Source organism: Zootoca vivipara, chromosome 14 (genome assembly GCF_963506605.1).
Source record: "Zootoca vivipara chromosome 14, rZooViv1.1, whole genome shotgun sequence".
Taxonomy (NCBI): domain Eukaryota; kingdom Metazoa; phylum Chordata; class Lepidosauria; order Squamata; family Lacertidae; genus Zootoca; species Zootoca vivipara.
This window is the reverse complement of record NC_083289.1, coordinates 47360976-47386197: the sequence shown is the minus strand read 5'-3', so window position 1 is coordinate 47386197 and position 25222 is coordinate 47360976. Positions and strand designations below refer to the sequence as shown.

General features: G+C 48.0%; 1 protein-coding gene across 3 annotated transcripts in view; it reads right to left on the bottom strand.

Moving 5' to 3' along the window:
• The window catches only part of CACNA1H (calcium voltage-gated channel subunit alpha1 H), a 172502-nt gene that overhangs the window by 86306 nt on the left and 60974 nt on the right, over positions 1-25222 (bottom strand). For all 3 annotated transcript variants that reach the window (XM_035130681.2, XM_060282381.1, XM_060282380.1), the window contains one exon: positions 24028-24446. In XM_035130681.2, coding sequence (XP_034986572.2) covers positions 24028-24446 — 419 coding nt within the window. The remainder of the gene's footprint in view (positions 1-24027; positions 24447-25222) is intronic.

The window sequence follows — 25222 nt, the reverse complement described above, 5'->3', positions numbered from 1 at the left end:
GTGCAGCGGCAGCGGGAGGCCCCATTAGCTAAAGTGGTACCTCAGGTTAAGAACAGTTTCAGGTAATAATAATAATAATAATAATAATAATAATAATAATAATAATAATATATTATTTATACCCCGCCCATCTGGCTGGGTTTCCCCAGCCACTCTGGGCGGCTTCCAACAGAAAAATGAAATAAAATAATCTATTAAACATTAAAAGCCTCCCTAAACAGGGCTCCCTTCAGATGTCTTCTAAAAATCTGGTAGCTGTTTTTCTCTTTGACATCTGATGGGAGGGCGTTCCACAGGGCGGGCACCACTACTGAGAAGGCCCTCTGCCTGGTTCCCTGCAACCTGGCTTTTCACAACGAGGGAACCGCCAGAAGACCCTCGGTACTGGACCTCAGTGTTGGGCAGAACAATGGGGGTGGAGACGCTCCTTCAGGTATACTGGACCGAGGCCATTTAGGGCTTTAAAGGTCAGCACCAACACTTTGAACTGTGCTCAGAAACATACTGGGAGCCAATGTAGATCTTTCAAGACTGATGTTATGTGGTCTTGGCGGCCACTCCCAGTCACCAGTCTAGCTGCTGCATTCTGGATTAGTTGTAGTTTCCGGGTCACCTTCAAAGATTGCCCCACGTAGAGCGCATTGCAGTAGTCCAAGCGAGAGATAACTAGAGCATGCACCACCCCGGCGAGACAGTCTGCAGGCAGGTAGGGTCTCAGCCTGCGTACCAGATGGAGCTGATAGACAGCTGCCCAGGACACAGAATTGACCTGCGCCTCCATGGACAGCTGTGAGTCCAAAATGACTCCCAGGCTGCGCACAGTTACCCCATTCAGGACCAGGGAGTCCTCCACACCTGCCCGCCTCCTGTCCCCCACAAACAGTACTTCTGTCTTGTTCAGGATTCAACCTCAATCTGTTAGCCGCCATCCATCCTCCAACCACCTCCAGGCACTCACACAGGACCTTCACCGCCTTCACTGGTTCTGATTTGAAAGAGAGGTAGAGCTGGGTATCATCCGCATACTGATGAACACCCAGCCCAAACCCCCTAATGATCTCTCCCAGTGGCTGCATGTAGATGTTAAAAAGCATGGGGGAGAGGACAGAGCCCTGAGGCACCCCACAAGTGAGAGCCCAGGGGTCTGAACACTCATCCCCCCCACTTTCTGAACACGGCCCAGGAGGAAGGAGCGGAACCACTGCATGACAGTGCCCCCAGCTCCCAACCCCTCTAGACGGTACAGAAGGATGTTATGGTCGATGATGTCAAAAGCCGCTGAGAGATCCAGCAGAACTAGGAAACAACTCTCACCTTTGTCCCTAGCCCGCCGGAGGTCATCAACCAGTGCGACCAAGGCAGTTTCAGCCCCATGATGAGGTTAAGAACGGACCTCCGGAATGAATCAAGTTCTTAACCAGAGGTACCACTGTAGTTAAGAATCTGCAACCTCATGAGGTATTCCACTTGCATTTGATCGGGGGAGGCTCGTTTCAGCTAAAGGGCTGTCATTGTCATGTGGACAAAGGCATCTCTGCCTAACCGTAGAGCCGGCTCTACACAAATGTCCAAGTTTGAATGTTGGTGTCTCACTTTGCCTAATGGTAGAGCCGGCTCTATGTAAATGACCAAGTTTGAATGCTGGTGTCAAAAACATCACACTTTGCCTAACGGTAGAGCTGGTCCTACACAAATGTCCAGATGTGAATGCCAGTCAACCATATGTGGTTGGACCTGGAAAAATAGTTATTGGGTGGAAAGTGAAACAAATTATCGAATGTTTCTTCTCTGGAGTTGATTTACATCTAAATCCACTTTTTTTTTAAATCAGCTATATAAAAGATTAGGTAGGCAAAGAGTTTTCAAGAACGATTTAGCAATTTAATTGTAAGAGCAAGAATTGAGCTCCCCTATAAACAGACGTCTCCAGAGGACCCTGGTAATTGAAGAAAAGTTTAAGGGATTGATGATGGTAAAATGAGCTCGCGTGATCAGATTGATGGATGGGAGAAAAGAGAAGCTATCTAATTAAAGAGCTTTGCGGGCAGCTGGGACTGTGCTTCGCTCTGTTGGAATGTACATTGCAACCAGAACGCTCTTTTGGAATCAGCGCTGTTTGCGAAATCGCCACTGTTTGTGAATCTCTATCCTGTAAATCAACTGCAATTATATCATTTCAGAAAATGAGGTTTTTTTTTTTAAATTATAAAGATGGATAATAAAGAGCATCATTTCGGCACACTTTGCTTTGGGCAAAATCCAGGGACCATTCTGCAACCACGGGCCAAGATTTCCTTGGCTTTACCTTCACCTGGCAGAATCCATTTCACTCCCTACCACTGCTGCAAATCACCTTTAATCCTCACAACAACCCTGCGAGGTAGGTTAGGCTGCAAAACAACAACACAGTTTCTCCTAGGGCAGGACCTTTTGCTTGCTCTGCGATCGAGGTATGGCTCTTCCCTTAATAGTAGGAATTGGAAAATGAAGAATGAGGTATAAATATATGACTTGATATAGCAGGAATGTCAGACTAAGGACCAGGGATACCTGAGTGCAGGTATCCCTGCTAAGAAGTTCACCGGGGGACCTTAGGCCAGTCGCTCTCTCATAGCATAACTGTTAATGTACTGAGCTGAATCCTAGAACAATAGGATCCAGGATGCAGCAGTCTGATTGGTCCGCAGGAGCCACCCAATCCAGCTCCAGGTGGAAGTGAATCAGCAACCTGATTGGCCTGCAGAAGCAGCCAATCAGGCTCCTGGATGAAGCGAGTCAGCCACCTGATTGGCCTATAGGAGCAGCCCTGAAGTAGTCAATCATGCAAGGCCCATTGTGTAAACAATGTATATACAGTGGTACCTAGACATACGAATGCCTCGACTTCCGAAGGTTTCGACTTATGAAGTCAACAACCCCGGAAGTCTTTTCGCCGCGTGCGCGATCTGCGCATGCGCAGAAGTGCCAAAAACTCGCTTCGCGCATGCGCAGAACGGGCGTTTCGACAGCCAAAAACCTCGACTTACGAAGAGCACCGCGGAACAAATCGTCTTCGTAAGTCGAGGTACCACTGTATATAGCAGACATTTTGGGGAAAGAGCCATTCTTCTTTTGCTACTACTAGCTGAATAAAGAGCATGAAATTCACTCTCGACTCCAAGTATATTTCACTAACCTACCTCACAAGGTTGTTGTGGAGATAAACTAGAACCCTTCCCTCGGTGCACATTCACCAGCACCCTGCCAGTCCTTGATATCTATGCACAGTAATGATTTGAGCCTTAAAGATTTGGGCAGAAACCGCACACTGAGTTCCAGTTCTCCATCCTCCAGTGAGAGCCAGGGCACAGAGTCAGCAGGCAGGCAACCACCAGAAGACCTCTGCCCCAGCTCACTTTCCAAGAGAACAGAAGTCTCTCCCGTTTCCACCATGCGTATGGATCTCGGTTGTCCATTTCCGTACGTGACTCATCTCCTGCCTCAAAATAGCTTCCCCTCTCCATTTTCATCACTCATTAGGCAGCATGTTAATAGCCAGGAAATAACGAGAGATCATTATCACATTAGCCAAGATCTGAGAGATGGCGGATCAGGGCGACAAACACAGAGGGTCGGAGGAAAAAACACCTTTAATTTGAGAAGAAACACACAAAATGCCACACACACACACACACCCTGCAAAAGGCAGCAGGAGGTAACTCAGATTAATTCACAGCCTAGAAGAAGCGTTTGTCTCCTTAAATTTGTTTTTAATGGAAGTGAGTGGGTTTGATTTATGGGGCTAGTATCGTACTGTGCTGTAGCAAAGACCTAGCCATGCACAAAAAAGGGGGCAGGGTGCGGCCTGCATTGCATGTGCAATATCTAAGAGGCAGCTGAAAACAGCAAGGTGTATTGAAGCATTTTTAAAGACACACATTTATTATGCCATAAAGTTTGGCAAATGATAGTTCACTTCGTCAAATCCATAAAGTGTTATCCTGAGTTGGAAGTCCCTCTCTATCTCTCTATCTGGAGTGCCAGCTTGGTCCTGTGACTGTGACTGGCATGGTGCTGGCACCGAAATTTGTGGGTGCCAAACCCCTTATGGGGAATTTTGTGGGTGCTTGGGCCATAGCTGCCAAGTACCCCGCAGAGAAATCTGGGATTGGCAGCCGTGCGACACCAGAAGTTGTGTAGACGCAACTTCCAGTGTCACTTTGCCCATCTATGGACACCAGAAAATGCCCGGCGCCGGAAGTTGCATCTACGCATGTCCAGAAGTGCGTAGACGCAACTTCCGGTGTCGGCGCCGGCCATTTTCTGGTGCCCATAGATGGGCAAAGTGGCACCAGAAAAATGGCCGCCGACAGGAACAAAAATAAGGGAAATTAACGGGAGACCTCCGGGAAAAGGTAAGCAAAAACAGGGGTTTCCCGGGAAATATGGGGTACTTGGCAGCTATGGCTTGGGCACCCAGAGCCCCAGGGAGTTGGCACCTATGCTATCTATATCTATCTATCTATCTATCTATCTATCTATCTATCTATCTATCATCATGGTGCTCTCAGGACAGAGAAAAGAAAGCCCTTCTTCACAAGGCGCATAGGTTAAATTATGGAATTCAAACAACACTTCTTAGGTGTCCTTTTGGGGAAAAAACAAAACTGATTGAAATGGTATGATACAGCATTAAATTTATAGTATAGAATCATAGAATTATAAAGTTGGAAGGGACCCCAAGGGTCATTTAGTCTAGGGCTGCCATACGTCTGGAATTTCCTGGAGATAGCCGGATTTGTCTGTCGAAAATAGTGTCCGGGAGGAATTTTCGAGAATCGGTTAAAATGTCCGGGAAAACCCAGGCATTTGGCAGTTCATATCAGAAGTGTTTGGCAGAAACCCCCCCCCCCAGCTTTAAAACTTCTCTCTCTCTTTTTTGTGTGCACATTTTGCAAAGAAAGTTCAACAACTTGAAATATGGCAATCCTAATTTCATTCAACCCCCTACTATGCAAGAATATCAACTAAAGTATTTCTGGGAGATTGAAGTGTTCTACTGGTTTCTCTGCCTTGTGGTTCCTGATGTCAGATTTATGTCCTTGTATCCTTTGGCGTAGGGTTTGGCCTGTTTGTCCAATATAGAGAGCTGAAGGGCACTGCTGGCATTTTTGATGGCATACACAACGTTGGAAGATGAGCAATTCAACCTGAAACTAGAACTACAGCAACCTACGCAGCTTTCCATCTCGGTACAAATGCTGGGTGAAGTAAACAGCAAAGGAAATGATTGCACCCGACGATTGTGTGAAGCTAATGAGGCAGCAGTTACCAGAAAAAAGTGGGTGAAGACTCAGCTCACAGTCAAAGATAATGAGCCTCCAAAGACTCCGAAGAAAAGCCAGGCTTACAATTAAGGATGGCTGAGTCCACCACATTCTCATTTTCCCCAGTCTGCACATTTCTGCATCACCTTGGAATGTTTTCCTTTTCAAGTCCCCCATAAAAATCGGTTGCCACAAGGGTGGATTTCCACCCCTAACGTTTGCATGCAATTTTGTCAAATAAACTTTGGAACTCCCTTCCTCTTGATACCAGGCAGGTGCCTTCACTGTACTCTGAATCTGTACGAAAAACCCAGAAAGGCTGGTGTGTTTTTTAAGTTTATTGCTGGTTTTCTTTTTTTTCGAACGTTTTAAATAGTTGATTTAATTCTCTTCCCCCCGCCCTGCAATAATGTTTTGGTATTATTCCTTTTTTTTTGTGTAAACTGCTTTGAGGTTTGTTTGTTTTTTTAAATCAAGGGGCATATAAATTTATTGAATAAATAAATAAATATACACATTTCTGCAAAGCAATTTCCCTTCATATAATGCATATATTATATTATATTATATTATATTATATTATATTATATTATATTATATTATATTATGTATGCTACTTTCACTAATGCATGCCTTTTGAATGAACGCTTTCCCCTAAGAGCTTACTTGGAAGTAACCTATCTAACGACATGTTACTCAGAGAAGACCCATTAAAGGAACCTAAAAGTCGGTTCCGGTTTCCGCCTGCAGGAATGGCGGACCTGTTTTCCATCCCTCTGACCTTCGTAAGGAATTTGGCGGTTGCTAGGGGAGTAAATGGCAACCCCCTACCCTCTCCGGGGGTTACGGAGAGGGGCCGCTGGCCCGCGATGCCCCCAGACCCACTCCGTCTGTTTATGGAGTGGGGGGAGCTTGGGCTGAAGCACTTACGAGGGCCAGGACTCCCGGACGCTAATCTGCATGGCGGGGATTTCCATGATTAAAGAATATAATTAGGCTTAAATCTATGGACATACTTCAGAAGGAGGGGCAGAAGCGCTGTTTACTGCCGAGAAATCTATGCTGCTGAGGGTGAGGAGTTAAAGGCTGTATTTCATCTGGAAGAAGAATTGATGGGGACGGAGCGATAAGGGAAGCGAGTCTTTTTTTTTTTTTCATATGAGTTACTTCGTACCTTCCCAGACGTGATGTCCTGGCTTGTTTGGAGTGAAAGAGAAGCAAAAGACTGTGTGAGTTGAACTTTATAAACTGTTGTTATTGAGCATATTTTTTGAAGATGAGGAGTTGCTGACGAGAAAAGTCCCCCTCTAGTTGGATGGGAGGAGTGCCTGGACGCGTTCGGAGGATTTATGAGTTGTGACGCACTTTGAATTGGAGCAGCGACCTGAAGTTAAGTTCAGCTATAGGGCAAGGAGATCCATTAATTTACCAAGAGTCTATGCATGGTGTGAGGTCTGGTTCTTCTGCCTGGAAAAGCTGTAAATTTTATAAAGATCGTTAATCTATGAGAGAAAACGAAAGTGATTTGAGTTTTTTTAAGATGGCGCTGCTTCGTGTTGAGAGTCGACGCAATAGGGACGCTCCAGACCAAGAAGATTTATGGGGAGGCTGGACTGATTAACTCACACAGGAGAAAGAACATTTGTGAAACTTTGTTTGACATTTATCTCAGCAGCTGGGAAATAATCGGTTGAAAGAGGAAAACATCTATGTGACTGTAAGGGAAAGATCTGGATTATTATGAACTCGGAGAGACGATTTGAACTTTAGAAAAAAGACGGCAGTGGACGGTTGCGAGGAATCCCCAATTTCTTGAAGCATGGGAACCCAAAAAAATTCGGGGGTGTGCACCCGGGGGCGGGGTAACGCTACGTAGCATGAATGTGTGGCATCACTATGTACCATGCATGCATGGTACGTAGCGACGCTGTACAAGTGCGCTACGTAGTGGCACTGCTCCAGCCCCATACCTGCCAAGTTCCTCTCTGAAAAATAAGGGACCGGACCGAAAGTAGCATACCAGAAGTCGCGCTGCAGCCATTTTGGAACTGGGCAGAGCAGCATCAAAAGTCGCTTCTGAGCATGCTCCGCCCAGTTCCAAAATGGCCGCCGCGCCAGAATAAACCGGGGAAAAACAAAAACAAAAATCATTTTTTCGGCTGGGGACAGCTGGAAAAACGGGGATTTCCCGGGGAAAACGGGAGACTTGGCAGCTATGCTCCAGCCCCATACGGGGATGGTGCCGCTGGGATCCTCCATTTGCGGCTGCATGCACGAGCAGAGGATCCCGGCACCATCTGTGCGGCACTGGAGCGGCAGCGCTCGGCTTGGGAGTCGCAGGAGGGGGGCGCCGAGCGTCACCCCTCTCCAGGGTGGCCCCCGGGGTGGCCCGCCCCTATCGCACCCCTTGATACGCCAGTGGCTAGGGCCATTAAGAAACAATATGGAAGCAACAATGGCCCCATTGAGGGCCATTGGCAATGCAAGATAACTGTCCCCCCCCCTTGCCCTGAGGTATGAACAGCGACTGGGGATTTGGAAGGTTGCCAGGGTAACAGGAAAAGAGTTTTTAGCAAGGTGTGCTGGGAAGAAGACTGAAGGGAAGAAAGATGGGGATCCATCTCGGGCAGGTTAGCTGCAGGCTGACTGGGAGAAATGCCTTGGGCTCCAGGACGGCACTGCTGTGGGGTACAAGCCCCTCTTGAAATGACCGGATGTTTCAGACCAGGGATCAGCAAACTTTTTCAGCAGGGGGGCGGTCCACTGTCCCTCAGACCTTGTGGGGGGCTGGACTATTTTTTTTTGGGGGGGTGCGTGCGAATGAACGGATTCATTTCCCCCACAAATAACCCAGAGATGCATCTATATATATAGAAATGTAGAGGGTCCATGCTTGTTAAAGCACACTTTTCTCCAAAACCGCATACCCGATCGGCTTCAAATTTGGCCACAAACTCACATGCGGCTGTGGGAGTGTTTATATGGACTTACATTGGACAGAACACACCTAGGGCAGGTAAATAAACCTGGATTTCTGTAAAAAAATTGCGCCCTCCAGTGGATGTCAAACTCACCTACAACAAAAATACTGCCAAAATCCCATCCACTCCTCATCAACCCCCACCACCCCGGGACCCACCCTACCCCAGAGATCACACCCACCCCGAGAACAGACCGATCCCCAGGGAGGAGCCTGCTCCACAACCCTCGGCCTCCCCGGAGATCACGCCGCCAACAGGGAGCAGGCCGCCCCGAGACCACCCCACCACAACCATCAGAGGTAGACCGGACCCCGCTGGGAATCACAGGGATAAACCGGGGGGGGATACAGGTAGGGGGTGGGGGGAGCCACAGGGGTGAACCGAGGGGTGGGGGGGAGGAAGGGGGTTCAGGAAGGGGGGTCGAGACACTCACGGGGATGTGCCGGGGATTGGGGGGGAGGGGCCACGGCAACACGTGGCGGGGTACAGCTATTTTTAAATAAAAGGACACATTCTACTCATGTAAAAATGCTGATTCCTGGACAGTCCGCTGGCCGGATTTAGGCGGCGATTGGGCCAGTCGCTAACATCTGACAGGCACCTCTGTCTACCTCTCGAATAGAGCATCTTTAAAAGGGAGGATCTTTCCATGTTGCAACACTGGAGGTCCACTTTTTAATTTATTTTTAGCTTTATGGTTTACATGTGTTCATACAGTACCGCAGATTGAACCTATTACTTTACTCCCCGGACTACACAACCCCCTCCCCTTGTATAACTAAATCTGTTTAACTAATGGATTACTGGCTTCCATATTAGATTTCCAGGGCTTACGCATGACTAAGAAAGTAATCGCTAAATGAGAAGCTTAAAAACACACAACAACAACCAAAAACAACAACAGCAACTCAAGCGATTAGTGCAATGGCTCAGGTTGGATCAGTAAGGGCTTCCTGCCTTCCATCCCCACCCCACCCCACCCCACTTCTCTTCCCAATTGCAGGAAATAGTTTAAATGGCTTTCAAGTGCTAGTAATGCAGGCGAGGAGGTGAATCAATACCATGGTTAAGGGGAATGATGCATTAGCTTTTAAGCATCACTTGAAAGACAACTACCCTTGGGTATATTAAAAGAAAACAAGACCCCTGCAACAAGGGCATATTTTAACAATAAGATCTAGCATTTAGGATGGCGGCATAGGCCCCAGTATGTTGCAGGTTAGTGAGATCACAGTCACTAGCCAATCAACCCCCCCCTCCCATCCCCATTCAGCTACTTTCTGGTTCCCCATGCCAGGCTGGAATCTCGTAGGAATGTTCCCTGCTCCTTGCTTCCAGAGCTTGCGCAGAAAACTAAAAAGTGACATCCAGAGGAAGCTGATTCACTACGGTGACTGGGCCACTGCAACACTACCCGCAGCCAACCCCCACTTTGCTGCCTTCATTCTTACACCCCCTCCAGAGAGTGGCAGGGGCTGCTAGTTTCCTTGCTGTCGGTGTTGCCCTTGTAGAATTCAGCAGGGAGGAGGATGGGGGGTGGAACTAGAATGAGTTGGCTACGCCTGTCTTTGCCTCTGGCGCCACCTGCTGTTGGCCTCCCAGCCTTCCTTCCCAGCAGTCTCTATAGTCGCCACTGTGTACAACAGGGGTCAGCAAACTTTTTCAGCAGGGGGCCGGTCCCTCAGACCTTGTGGGGGGGGCCGGACTATATTTTTTTAAAAAAAATATGAATGAATTCCTATGCCCCACAAATAACCCAGAGATGCATATTAAATAAAAGGACACATTCTACTCATGTAAAAGCACCAGGCAGGCCCCATGAATAACCCAGAGATGCATTTTAAATAAAAGGACACATTCTACTCATGTAAAAAGATGCTGATTACCGGACCATCCGCGGGCCGGATTGAGAAGGCGATTGGGCCGCATCCGGCCCCCGGGCCTTAGTTTGGGGACCCCTGGTGTACAATATGGTGTCTGTCTTCACCCTAAATTGGCTGGTTGAATTGTCGATAAGGGCTCCTTTCCCTTAAATTTTCTGTGAGATGTGTCATGTCAAGGGCTGTTTCTTAGGGGGCGGGGTTCTCCACTCCCTGTTAATCTCTGAGGGCTCTCGCTCAAAGTATCAATGCTTTGGTCGTTGCTCTCCCCATTTCTCGGCTCCACTCAGCAGAGCGCAATCTTATTTCAAGTGGCGTTTATGCCAGGCTGGATTAGATCAATTACCAGCTTCCCCCCCAAAGAGAAGGAAGCAACAGCGCGAGCCGCATATGAGACCCGTCTACCTGTGGCGTACAGATCTAAAGCCTCCTTTTCCCCTCAGAAAAGCCCCCCCCCCGTCAGATGGATTACACCTTGCCCAATTAGACGGATGGAGAAAAGGGAGGTGGAGGAGAAGGGAGGCTCTCAATTTTAATCGTGAAGCAAAATGGTCTCACTGGAGAGGAGAGCCCGTTAGATGTCCGGATAACAATGAAAGGCAAGCGAGAGTGATGGCAGGGAGATGTAATGACTTGCTTAGGGGGTTGGCCTCTTGAACGCAGGCTCTTCAATATGAACCGCTCTCCTCGGCCGTGACTGATGCACAGATTTGTTCCCGGGAGAGAGGGCAATGCTAAGGACACCCCTTCTGGCTTTTGCCTTCCCCCCCCCAAAGGGCAGAAGCTTGCTTTCTCCAGCTTCCTAAAAACAGATGTCCAGGAGCACAAGGCGAGCTAAATGGATCCCCTTTAGATGCAGTGCCAAAAGTTATTTTTCCTTTTTATGATACTTCCTTGCACTCAGATCCTATGTTCATTATCTCAGAAGCAAGCCTTCTGATTTCAGGGACGAGGCTATGCAATACAGCACAGCATTAGGGAGCATAGTTTCAGATCCATTGATCCGGGATCAGCTGAGCAATGTGTTCTGGGTGAAATTGAACTGAAAGACCAGGTTTGAGGCTTGCGAGAGGAGCGGCTCTTGAAGGTCTTTCAAAGCTAGGTGGCAGCAGTGGTTAAAAGCTCCAGGGATGGAAGAAATCCCCCAGTTTCACATTTTTTTTCCCAACCTGGAATTAAGTTTTCCACATTTCCACACTAGTGTGTGTGTGTGTGTGTTTCTTTTTTTAAAAAAAAGGTTCTCAGGAAAATTAATCAATATTGCAGTGTAACTTTTTCCTAATGCACACATTTTTGTAGGCCTAATCTAAATGCTTCCCCAAAGGAATTCTGCCTAATAGAATGCATTTTTTTTGCATGTTGTTTTCACAGATACAGGCACTAACAGGCAGTGCTTTTTTCGGGGGGGGGGACTTTTTTTCCTAGAAGAAAAAAAGCACTGCTTATAGGCATGATTTATCCTAGCATATGCCTTCTTGCATATATTACTTCACTTAGGAACTCCAATGAAAAATTCAGGGGAGGACACATTTTGAAGCACAATAGTGGGCTTATCCACACTTAGCTTTTGCCCCATGCTCCCTGGGCATCTTTCTGCACTTTAAAGCTCCGTGTTTGAGTGCTCTCCCCCCATGCCCCACTCCTGAGCTTTCCCCGTGAGAAAGCTGCTCTTTTAAAGCTGAAGCACAACAAACAGCAATTTGGGTTTTCCACAGACTGCCATTTGCTCCGATTCAGTGGTAAAGAGTGAGTTTTCATGGGGAGAGCTCTGGAGAGAGAGAGAGAGAGAGAGACAAAAGGTCTGATCCTGCTTTAAATTACAGCGTGGATGAGGCCCTTATAAAGGAGGAACACAAACGCCTCATTTGGGTGACCTTGTTTTTGACAACATTTCCAGAAATGGCAATTTCCAGGCCCTTTGCTGACACCACAAAAGCCCCAGGGAGCCAGCATGGTGTAGTGGTTAAGAGCAGTGGACTTGTAATCTGGTGACCCGGGTTCGATTCCCCGCTCCTCCACATGCTGGGTGACCTTGGGCTAGTCACACTTCTCTGAAGTCTCCCAGCCTCACTCACCTCACAGAGTGTTTGTTGGGGGAGAGGAAGGGAAAGGAGATGGTTAGCCACTTTGAGACTCCTTAAGGGAAGTGAAAGGCGGGATAACAAGTCTGAACTCCTCCTCCTCCTCCTCCTCCTCCTCCTCCTCCTCCTCCTCCTCCTCCTCCTCCTCCTCCTCCTCCTCCCTATTTTCCCGGGACAGTTCTGGATTTACAGACCCTGTCCTGGTTTCTGATTTGATCCAGGAATGTCCCGCTTTTCCTTAGGATGTTGCTATTTTCACCGGAGAAATGTTGGAGGGGGTGGAGTTATGCAACCCCTGAGCCAAGGAGATAAGTAACTATAGAATTTTAAGAAGACATCTGAAGGCAGCCCTATATAGGGAAGGTTTTTTTTAATGCTTAATGTTTTATTATGTTTTTTTGTATATATTGGAAGCTGCCCAGAGTGGCTGGGGCAACGCAGTCAGATGGGTGGGATATAAATACTAAAATCATAATGATGGAATAGAACATCCCTATTTTCATTGGAGAAATGTTGGAGGGTATGCCATTTTTGCAGCAATGACAAGTCGACCCTCTGTTTCTGGGCAACAACTTTGTTGGACTAACAGATATATCAAAAGTCTGTTTTTTTTGGGGGGGGTGGGCAGAGAGAGGTGAAGGTTGGGGGCTGCTATTGGCTGCAACTGTTTACTCCCTCCAACTCCTGGAGCCCTGGAAATGTTTAATCAAAAAACGGACACACAGTCTCTATTACTGCCAAGATGATTCAGGAGAGGTTATAGGGATTTGTTTTGTCAAACCATTACTCATCCCGACTAATAGACTTTTATGGAGATTCTCTCTGGCACCCTTTGCAGTGGGAGGGAGGGAGGGAAGGGGGAGGGTGAAGCCCAGCGGCAAGCCAGAACAAAGAGTTCACCAGTTCACAAATCCCATCAATAACGAGAGGATTTGGGGGGAAATGGGGTGGCTCGCCACTTTGAGCGACCCATCTTTCAAGGGAAGGCCGGAGCCTTTCCCAGAAAACAGAACGGGGAAGAGAGGGGATTGTCCTTCAAGAATCTCTAAATCAGGAGTGGGGAAGAAGTTTTTAGGGGGCTCTGGGCCACATTCCCTCATGGGAAACATTTCCCTCCCTCTATCCTAATGTTAGAACTCACAGACATCCAATGCAGACTTGCCTTCCCCTTCCACCAACAGAAGAATGTTGTTCCATAAACTAGAGTTTATGAAACAACAGTTCCATCTGCTAACAGGAAACAACCACGGAGCACACTTTGGCGTTGTACAATTAACTCCAGCGCACTCCGATGTTCAGAGGGCCACTGGTGGCCTCTCAGGGATGATGATCCCATGAAAGCAACCCTGAGATTAATCATTTCTGGATTTGGGCTTTATAAGCAAGTTAAGGAAGCCTGATGGGTGTAGCAGTAGCACTGATTGCCACCTCATTTCACCCTCCAGAGTACGATCATTTCCAGATTAGAGCACCCTGCGTAGCTAGTTCCCCCTCCTTCCTCCTCCTCTCCTTCTTTCTTTCCTTTCTTTTGGATGGCTCCGTATTCTCTCTCCTGCAGATGTTTGTTTTGCTTATAAACGTCGCAGCTCATACTGTGCGATCTCAACTAAATAGTACAGTCAGCGAGTAAGAGGGAGGCAATTCATGATGAGGAACCCTTGAGCTGCCAGGGGAGAATATTTCACACACACACACGGCCTGCAACAAAATGCTGCAGCGTGTCATCACCCAATAACAGGAGTACTTCTGCTCAGCGTGTCAACCAATCCAGGATATTAGCTGAACAGGACTGAATCATTCCATCACCCATTTACTTTTCCAACAAAGACTCATAGCTGCTGAGCATGTTCGGGGGGTGTTGCGAGGCGTGTATGTTTGTCTCTGTGTTAGTGTCATGCACTGGCTGGATGCAGAGGAACGATTGGAAGAACCGACTGGGGAACCATCAAGGGAAGAAGGCTCAGAGCCAGGGGAGGGGTGGCGGCACAACAATGAGTGGTCAGAAGGGACCTAGACGGCTGTGAGGAGGGAGGGACTTTCAGTCTCGCCAACTGACTCTCATGGAGGAAGACCACCGGGAATGAACTGCTGTGCACATTAGGCCAGATACTCAACCGAGGACTCAGCTATACAGCTACAAATATAATGTTTTAAGTGCATTATACAAATCTGTCACTAGATGGTGCTAGCGAGCCAACACCCAATTTAATATATATTTCAAAATGTTTTTTTAAAGCATTTTCACAGCGTTTTTAAAAAAATATGTGTAGATTCAGCCCAAGTCTGTGGAGATCATGCTTTTGTTAATAAAGAGTTAACTCCATCTTTTAACTGTGTGGTTACTGACTGCCACACTCCTGTGGGTGTGTTTTGTTTTGTTTTTTGTTTGGCATGGGGAGGGGGCAGTTCTGTGAACATTTCTGCAGACATTTCCCTTCTGTTTCCATTGGGCCTGCTTTGGCGCCAGGGCTCTCAGCCGTCACCATCTGAGTTTGCTATTGGAGGAATTGCAACACCTATAAACCCTAAACGGCCCTAAACGGCCTCGGTCTTGTATACCTGAAGGAGTGTCTCCACCCCCATCATTCAGCCCGGACACTGAGATCCAGCACTGAGGGCCTTCTGGCGGTTCCCTCATTGCGAGAAGTGAGGTTACAGGGAACCAGACAGAGGGCCTTCTCGGTAGTGGCACCTGCCCTGTGGAACGCCCTCCCAGCAGATGTGAAGGCAATAAGCAACTATTTTACTTTTAGAAGACAACTGAAGGCGGTTTAGGGAAGTTTAGGGATCTGTTTAGGGAAGTTTTTAATGTTTGATGCTGTACTGTTTTTAATATTCGGTTGGAAGCCGCCCAGAGTGGCTGGGGAAACCCAGCCAGATGAGTGGGGTATAAATAATAATTATAATATTATTATTACTATAAACACACACACACACACACTCCTGGGATAACCTTATTGTGATAGCTAGCAAGGAACACAGTGGTGCCTTGACAATTTGTGAGAGGGATTGTGTATGCCATCCTTAACATTACCCCCAGATGTGCCCACTGAACCACTTTGATTTGCAGAAGTGGCAATGCCACAAGTGCCACATAATACCCATTCCATACCTGAACAAAATTGATAAGAGTGTGGCAGCCCTTACACTTTGGAACTCCCTGCATATTGACACTCTTTTCGGCGCCCGTTTAAAACGTTTGTTTTGGCAAGCCTCTCCAGGCATGTAGCTATTGATGTGTTTCCATCTCTTTTTTTCTGTTAATCTTAATTGTTTTAGAATGTTTTTGGCTCTTTCGTATGGATAATTTCTTGCCAACGCTGCTCACTCTGTATATTGAAGGAGCTTCAATAGATAACGGGACCCTGTTATCCCAAGTAATCACAATCCTATCAAAAGATGGAGGCTTGGCAATTAGGGACAAGAATCTGTATTTCAAAGCCGCCTGCTTGAGAACTACTTCCAAACAGCCTCCAGGAAAAACAACAACCCTCTTTCTCAGAGCTCCCCGAAAACTTTATATCCCGATGAGTGAAAAAATTTTGGGGACAGTTTCTTTAGCTCAGTGAAATGAGCAGAACCGTTTCGAGGAAAGAGTTGGCTTTTCAGAGCCCGGCCTCTCCAAGGACTTATCTGTCAAAGACTCTCAGGCTCAAAGAGGGAACATCTTGTTCTGAAATGCAGGCTGAAAAAGTCATTTGGAGAAGAAAGAAAAAAAGAAGCAGAAATCAGGGAAATCTTCAAACCAGTTGAATTCTGAAAAAAACTGCCAAATGTTCAGACCGTGGAAGATTTTCCTTTGGGCTAAAGAGGCATTTTCTCTAAGGATAGGGTAGGAAATTGATTTGGTTCATATTTGAGAGGTGAGCCTACCCAATTCGTGCTTTCTGAGACAATAGTTAACATATTCCAAGGAAATTTAATATGCCAAATAAATAAACAAACCGTGCAAACCCCAAACACGGCCATCCTTTGAAATCTGCATGTCACCAAATATTGCAAAACAACACACACACACACACACACACACACACACACACACACACACACACACACACACACAGGGCTGGTAAGGGTCTCTGTCTAAAACCCTGGATAGCTGCTGCCAGTCAGTGTAGGAATTACTGAGCTAGATGGCAGAAAGCCAATGAGTGTGCACTGGGGGAGAGGGGGACTAGTGATTTGTGGGGATCTGTACTAGCTTGGAGGCAAGTTTCAGAGGCAGGGGAAGCTTTAGGATTGGAGCACAGGATGGCTAAAAAAAAGGAGGAAGAGGCTGGTCAGGCAAGTGAAGGGCTGGGTGCTTCTCCACCCTCTCCAGTACCACTGTCTCACAGAACCAGGAGGGGACTGAAAAGGGGCAGAGCAGAGGCAGCTTCAATGCAGGCACAGTCTCTGGTTGTGTGTGTGCAGCCTGTTGGTGGAAGCTACATAAATTGGTGGAGGGGGACATGGCTCCCTGTTGCTGCAACTGCTCCCTAGGGCATGGATTTGGGATGTGTGTGGGTGTTTGGGGCTGTAGAAGCGACTGTGTCACCTTTGACATTAAATAATAATAATAATTTATTTATTCCCCGCCCATCTGGCTGGGTTTCCCCAGCCACTCTGGGCGGCTTCCAACAGAAATATTAAAATACACTAATTTCTTAAAGCAGTGGTTACCAACAGGTGGTCCGCAGACCCCCAGGGGTCCGCGAGCTATGCCAGAGGGGTCCGCAAGATGCTATTAGAATAAAAAATATATTAAATATATTTCGTATGATAACAGATTTTTGTTTTGGCCGCTTCCTGCATGAGCAGAGTCTAGCGCAAAACTAGAATTAGATAGAGGCAGTAGTTCTGCTGTATGCCGTTAGGTGGCACTTTACAAACACTACTGTTTTGCAAAGAGGCAGTGCGCGCATTCTACTAACGCTCACCTCCCCAATATGCTTTGCGCGCGTCGGCTTCATTTGTGCGCTACTGCGCAGGTACCCTGTCTTCTCCATTCCCCTCCCTCCTCCCTGGCGTGCGCTGCCTCTTTGCAAAACAGTAGTGTTTGTAAACAAAGCGTTGTTTTTCGCGGAAGCTACAGTTCGCGGGGTCCTTGTCACAATAGTGGCTTGATGAGGGGTCCTCGAGAAAATTTTGTTGGGAACCCCTGTCTTAAAGATTAAAAGCTTCCCTAAACAGGGATGTCCTCTAAAAGTCTGGTAGTTGTTTTTCTTTTTGACATCTGGTGGGAGGGCGTTCCACAGGGCGGGTGCCACTACTGAGAAGGCCCTCTGCCTGGTTCCCTGTAGCTTTGCTTCTCGCAGTGAGGGAACCGCCAGAAGGCCCTCGGCGCTAGACCTCAGTGTCCGGGCTGAACGATGGAGGTGGAGACGCTCCTTCAGGTATACTGGACCAAGGCCGTTTAGGGCTTTAAAGGTCAGCACCAACACTTTGAATTGTGCTCGGAGACGTACTGGGAGCCAATGCAGGTCTTTCAAGACCTGTGTTATGTGGTCTCGGCGGCTGCTCCCAGTCACCAGTCTAGCTGCCGCATTCTGGATTAATTGTAGTTTCCGGGTCACCTTCAAAGGTAGCCCCACATAGAGCGCATTGCAGTAGTCCAAGCGAGAGATAGTTTACTATGTGCTGTGCGCATAGCTTTGGCTGAGGAGCAACCTTGACAGGCCACAACGTAGGAATGCCACAAAAATTAGCGTCAGATCACCCCCCCCCCCAAAAAAATAATTATATTTATTGGGATTCGGACCAAACTTTCCACCTGAAGAGCTCCAGGCAAAAACCCAGCTTTTATCCCAATTAGGGAGAACTTGAGCTGGTGGCTGTTGGAAACCCAGGTGGGATAATCAGAACATTAGCATGTTTCCCCTCCGGCTGTTTGCTGCTGTGTAAGCAGTTTGGTCCCTACGTGGTGTAGGTTGTGTGTGTGTGTGGGGGGGGATTCTGGCATGACGGCATGCAATTAGGATGTTTTTTGGCTACCCGGGATGATCAAAGAACGCTTGATGTGAAAGGGAAAGGAGGGAAAAGCGGGTTGACGCTGCCCAGAATACCGAAAGCTGTTTGAGTTTTTGTGCGGCAAGGCTGAAAAACAGAAACAAATTCGCTCTTCCCCACGGTGTTCTACATCATTTCCCGAAAGTGGCATCTTGTTCTCTTTCCTTTTACTTCATGTTTTCCGAGGAGAGACAGATGCAAGCATAAATATTACATCTGGATTTTTTAAAAGAAGAAATAACCGCTACAGGAATCCCCCAGCTAGTACGAAATAAGCACAGAAGCCAAAATCAGGAAAGACTGGGAGGAAAATAAACAGCGTTCAGAACTTCCTACTCGTTGTCTTCCTTGGGGAGATTTGCACGTGCTGTTTTTTATCGCTGGGAGAAAGAAGGAGGGACCAGAAGCAGAGGTTGGCCTGGTGGCAGGGATTGGCATGGCCTGGTATAGGCTGTGTGCCCCTAGTGAAAGGGAACCTACTGACAAAAACTCCCTGGACCAAATGCAGTTGGGTGAGTGAGAACAGTAATCCCCATTTGTGACACCCTCTACCTTCTGCACCCTGTGGCCCTCCAGATGTTTCTGGACTCCCACTCTCATCATCCCTCGCCACCGGCCATCAGATGTCAGAGAGTATGCACCAGTGCATCGTAGGAGCAAAGGGACCTGCCTTATTCTCAGCCAGGTTGCGCAGTGTTGTCTACCCCAGTCATTGTGGTACCTTCCAAGTGCTTTGCACTAGAACTCCCATGTCACGCACTTCTTGGACGCAGAGGAATGATGGGAGGAGCCAGCTGGGGAACCAACAAGGGAAGAAGGCTCAGAGCCTGGGGAGTGGTGGTGGGACGGTGGTGAGTGGTTAGAGGGAGAAGAGGGAGAAGACTGGGAGGAGGAGGTGTCAGAAGCTGAAGAGGTAACAGCGTTTAGTGAGCAGGGAGAATCTGTGGCAGAGGGAAGTCCAGAATCCGAGGCAGAAATTGAAGCAGGAGAGGGGGAGGCCAAGAGGCAGAGTTGAGTCCGGCTTGTGAAGAGTCATGGGTGTCTCCTCCTCCCGCTGCAACAAGCTCCCCTCCCCGCTTGTCTCCCAGAACTAGAAGAGGCATGGACAGGGTGGAGAGGTTGGCTGCACGCAGTTGCAGTCTCTGATTGCTTGGGGAAAAGCTCTGGTGAGGAGGGGGGGCTTAGACGGCTGTGAGAAGGTGGGGACTCTCAGTCTCAGCAACTGCTTTAAGGGGGCAAGACCTACCGGAGATGAGTTGTTCTCCTCATTAGACCTGACACTCCCGTGAAGATGGTGCTTTTGCTATCAAAGAGTTAACTCCAACTTGCATGGTGTGATTTACTGCTGGTTCGCTCCATCGGCCTCAGCTGGCACAGTGAATGGTGAAGGATGGTGGGAGTTGTAGTCCAAAACATCTAACAGCCACCACATTGGCTACCCGCCCCCCCCCCCCCGGTCTACACTGACTGCCAGTGGTTCTCCGGGGTCTTTCCTGACTCAACCTGAAGATGCTATTGGGGAATGAAGCTGGCTCCTTCTGCATGCAAAGCAGTCTCCCTGCTTCCCTGCTTCTAGGAGGCAGCTCTTCCCTGATCTCAGATCCTCCTTGCTGTTCCCCTCCCATTTTGTTTTGAGATCTGAAAGAGCCTTGGGTCCCAGGCTTTGATAACAGTAGCCAAGAGCTATCCTGGCAATAGGCTAAGGTGCCGGGCTTTGTTTCTTTTTGCTCTCAGCTTTACACAGCAGCTCCAGGCAGAGCCCCTCAGGACCACTTTCTGATCTTAAGCTGCTGTAAGGCACTTAGGAAGGAAGGCTGGATCTGCCAGCTCCGTTGTTTGTTAGCCTGGCTGTTTGCAAGCTAAGCCAGGGTTTGAGCAGCCCCACACATACAGGGATGATCCGCAGAGCTTTGCTCGCAAACCCCAGCCTTCTGATGCAACAAAGCTGCATGGCGGTAAGCTGGCTGAAGACAGAGAACTGGAACGTTCAATTGCTCTTGGGGTTTGGGCGGCGGAAGAAAAACTTTTAGCGATCTAGGGTCTCACAAGCACCAAGACTGAAAATGCATTTCTTGGCACAACACACTTGATCGGAGAACATCCAGTCACGGTTTCTCAGAAACATGCTCAGCGGCACTGAAAACACCACCACCACCACCACCACCCCATTTCTCTTTCGACAATTTCCCAGCGAAAAGGTCCACAGCTATTGCGTCTTGTTTTCCCATTGTCCTCTCATGCTGACTCCCCCGCCCACAACTGGGTTGGCTTGCCTTCTGTGACATCATCAAGCAGTCAAAAGCAATTGGCTGCTTAGCATCATGACGCCGTTCTATTCACTAAATTGAGGTGGGCAAGCTTTTTCAAGCCAAAGCTCGCATTCCTTCTCAACAACCTTCAGGAGTCACATGGCCATGGTAGGCGGGGCCAGAAGCCAAAGTGGGTGGAGCAAAAGATGTCAATTCTCTCACACATCCCACTCTAGCTTCCACCCAGGCAAGTTTCCTTGGAAGAAGGACGTTGTATTTTAATGTTTTGTTGGAAGTGTCTGGGGAAACCTAGCCAGATGGGCAGGGTAAAAATAATAAATTGTTGTTGTTGTTGTTGTTGTTGTTGGAGATGTGTAGTTTTTTAAGGGTGCTCAGAGTTGTTAGGATATCTCTAGATCCCCCTTGCAGAGCTACAGTTCCCAGATTTCCTTGGGAAAAGGGACTGATTATTTAACCACCCTGGGAAGTGTAAGCTTTATAGGTCAAAACCAGCACTTTGAATTCTGCCCAGAAACTAACTGGGAGCCATTGAAATCAGGCCAGGATTGGCATTACATACTCAAACTGTCTTGCCCCGGTGAGCAGCCTGACTGCTGAATTCTGCACCAGCTGAAGTTTCAGAGCTGTCTTTAGAGGCAGCCTCACATATGTTAGGGCAGGCTTCCTCAAACTTGGCCCTCCAGATGTTTTGAGAGTACAATTCCCATCATCCCTGACCACTAGGTCCTGCTAGCTAGGGATCATGGGAGTTGTAGGCCAAAAACATCTGGAGGGCAAAGTCTGAGGAAGCCTGTGTTAGGGGCTGGACTGTGGAGGAATGGTGGGGGACCACCCCCCTTCTCCTGAACCTTCCCGAGAAGAGGAGGACAGTATAGATTCAGAAAAGTGGTTTGCAGAAGGTCATAGTTCAGATGCTGTAGATGGGAGAAGCTGGGAAACATTGGAGAGATAGCTAACAGACTCGGTGTCTCTTGAAAGCATTCCTGACCCCCCCCCCAGAGTAAGTGTGCTTTGAGAGAAATAGAGCAGAAAACTCAGAGGTAGAAAGCACAGCTGGCGCAGGGGTGATGTAGAATAGGAGGGACTGAGTGGGTGGGACTTTACTTGGAGCATTGCCGATAACTAAGAGAGACCGCTTTCCTTTGTCTCTCTCTGTGAATATTTAATAAACTACCTGGTAAGAACTCTTCTAATTTTTCTGCTTCCTGGCATCCTACTGACAGACTCAGTTTCTTTGGAGAGCATTCCTGACCCCCGCCTCCCAGGACAAGGCGAGCATTGAGGGTGGTAGAACAGAAGGCTCAGAGGCAGAAAGCTCAGATTAGCAGAAGCAGGGCTGACGTAGAATAGGAGAGATGGAGGGGGTGGGACTTGGAGCAACGCCATTATCTAGGGGAGGATGCATTCCTTCATCTCTCGCTGTGAATATTGAATAAATCAATTGGTAGGAACTTTTATTGTCTATCTGCTCCTTGGCTGCCACCGTGGGAAAGATCGGATTCCCCGAAACCTGACACACACAACAAATCTGGCCTGGAGATTACCAAAGCACAGGCAGTAGGAGATGTTGGGGATTGAACCAGGGACCATCTGCGTGCAAAGCAGATGCTCTGCCACTGAGCTACAGCCCCTGCTTGCCCCATTTGTGCTGCCACATCCCTTCCAGCATGAGAGCGAGCCAAGACATTCCCACAAACCTGCCAAGAATCGAGAAGTTCCTACGTGCTTTTCTTAAGAAACCACTCTTCCTCTTTACTCTTCACTTGAGGGCAACACATCGGTTTTGCCAAAGGAGGGTGGCGCTGTGGGTTAAACCACAGAGCCTAGGGCTTGGGTCCGTGGTTCGAATCCCAGCGACGGGGTGAGCTCCTGTTGCTCGGTCCCAGCTCCTGCCAACCTTGCAGTTCGAAAGCACGTCAAAGTGCAAGTAGATCAATAGGTACCACTACAGCGGGAAGGTAAACGGCGTTTCTGTGCGCTGCTCTGGTTTGCCAGAAGCGGCTTTGTCATGCTGGCCACATAACCTGGAAGCTGTACGCCGGCTCCCCCGGCCGATAACACAAGATGAGCGCCGCAACCCCAGAGTCGGTCACGACTGGACCTAATGGTCAGGGGTCCCTTGACCTTTTAAGACCAGAATAAGAGCAAAAAGGCCCATCCCCTCCTGTTCTCACAATCTAGTAGATGCCCATTTTGCGAAACCCACAAGCAGGATCTGAGTGCAACAGCTCCTCTCCCTACTAGTGATACTCAGCAACTGGCATTTGCTGCCTCCGAGAGTGGAGGTAGAACGCAGCCATTGTGGATAGCCTAATCTGCCACGAGCGGGTTTTATAATGTGCAAATAATTTGCTCCTAAGAACAATAAATGCCACAACAGCATCAGAAAGCAGGAGCAGACACAGGGAGAAGAAAAATGGAGGGCATGCATTTTGATGAGTATCTAGAATTAACTGCCTCACCCTAAGGAAAGTCAGGGTGGAAATGAAAAGAGCATCCATCTTTCTCATACATTGAGTGACCCGACCAATGGCTCTTGAGGTGACTCATCTCCAGCCCAACAGGACAATGGGGACATGCTGTCCTCGCCTTTCAGAAATGTTTCTCGACACCACGCTGATCTCTGCATTGGCGTGAACAGCATGCATTTTTATTTCCTCTAAGCACTTAAAAAGGAGGAGAAGGAGATAGATCTTCTCACACCCGGCAAGAGCAAATGACACTTTTATGGGTGGCCGCAAAAGACTTATCCATGGGGAGGTTGCTGCCTTTTCAGGTTCACAAACCAACGAAGGGACTTTGAGGGCAGAGAAGCCAGCGGGCATAGGGTTGTTTCCGTGAAAGGATCTGAATGTATCTGGAGTTCCTGAGACCCACTGGATTCCTCCACCACCTGGCCAAATCTGACACCTCATCTAAGTAATCAAGTGTTGGTGCTGACCTTTAAAACCTTAAATGGCCCTGTCCCAGTATACCTGAAGGAGTGTCTCCACCCCCATCATTCTGCCCAGACACTGAGGTCCAGCTCCGAGGGCTTTCTAGCTCACTGCGAGATGTGAGGTTACAGGGAACCAGGCAGAGGGCCTTCTTGGTGGTGGTGCCTGGCCTGTGGAAAGCCCTCTCATCAGATGTCAAGGAGATAAACAACTATCCTATAGAAGACATCTGAAGGCAGCCCTGTTTAGGGAAGTTTTTTAATGTTTGATGCTTTATTCTGTTTTTAAACTGTTGGGAGCTGCTCAGAATGGCTGGAGAAGCTTAGGGCCTCATTAAACGTAAATCCAACGCTTCCCTGGTGGCTGCATTTATTTATTTATTATTATTTTTTGCACACAGCACTTAGCTAAAAAACTGGGCTGCAAAATTCGGAGACATGCGAATTTCCAAGGGTGGCTGGGTTCTGGTCCTCATATTGTTTTGCAGAGTGCGAACCAAGTGGATTCACATTCAAATGCAAGTGAAATCCGATTCCTCCCCCATTCCTACAAAAGCCAGCTTAATGAGAGACGTGTGCCACTTACCTGCTCGTGATACTCAATCCCCATGCTGAGTGTATTGATGAGGATGGCAATCATAATCCCCCGGTTGAAATACTTGCTCTCCACTATCCTCTTCAGCTTGTCGCCAAACGCCTTCCAGAACCTGACTATCCTATTCCTCTCCTTTGGCTCTTTCTTCTTCTTCCTCTTCTTATTCCTCTGTTGCTGGATCTGGTCCCTCTGGTCCCCGTGCTTCACATCCTGCGTGAACTCGTAGACGCCGGTGTTGTCGTCGCCCGACTCGTAGCTGTCCGACTCGCTGAACTCGAACTCGGGGTCCTGCAGGATGCTGGCGCAGTAGGGGCAGTTCTGCAGCTCGCAGTTCAGCATGTTGGCCTGTGGGCTGGGCAGGGGGCACTGCACATTGAAGCCAGACAACCTGCTGGACGTCCGACAAAGACCTGCAATGGAATGAGGTGGAAGAGATGAATGGGAACAGCTTGGGCCTTCCTACCTAGTTCTCAAGCGAGGCTTGAGGATCATTTGCTTAGGGTAGGGTTGACATATTTCAAAAGGTGAAAATCTGGACACAAAAGTTCTTGAGCTTTTTTTGCAAAGTTTTCGAGCTATTTTTAAGGAATTTCAGCACAAACCATACTTTCAACACATAGGTTGCCATGTGTCCGTATTTTCCCTAACATTCAAGTGATTTCTGCCCAGACATTGCTTCCGACTGCCATATTTCAGCTCTGTCCAGGAACTTCTGAATGTATGGCAGCCCTATCTTAGGGGTACAATTTCATCAACAACCTACATGAGCAGCTGGGTGCTCTTAAACCTCTCGCCGTGGGAAGAACTTGTCCCCATTTGGCCTTGTTACATAAAATTGGTTTAATTCACACTGACATGGGATTGCCTGTTATGTATTGGTGAAAGAGTTTAACTCACTGATGGCCAAACTTGGGCCTCCAGCTGTTTTGGGACTACAACTCCTAACATCCCTAGCTAACAGGACCAGTGGTCAGGGATGATGGGAATTGTAGTCCCAAAACAGCTGGAGGCCCAAGTTTGGCCATCACTGGTTTAACTGGATGATTCCATTGAAGCTAAATTAAGAGCAAAAAGGGCTGCCTTGATAATTGGCAAATCACCATGGACAGACCATACTCTCCATGAAATGCACTTCAACACAGTACATGGTTAATTTGCGGAATTTGCTCATGCGTAATGTGGTGGT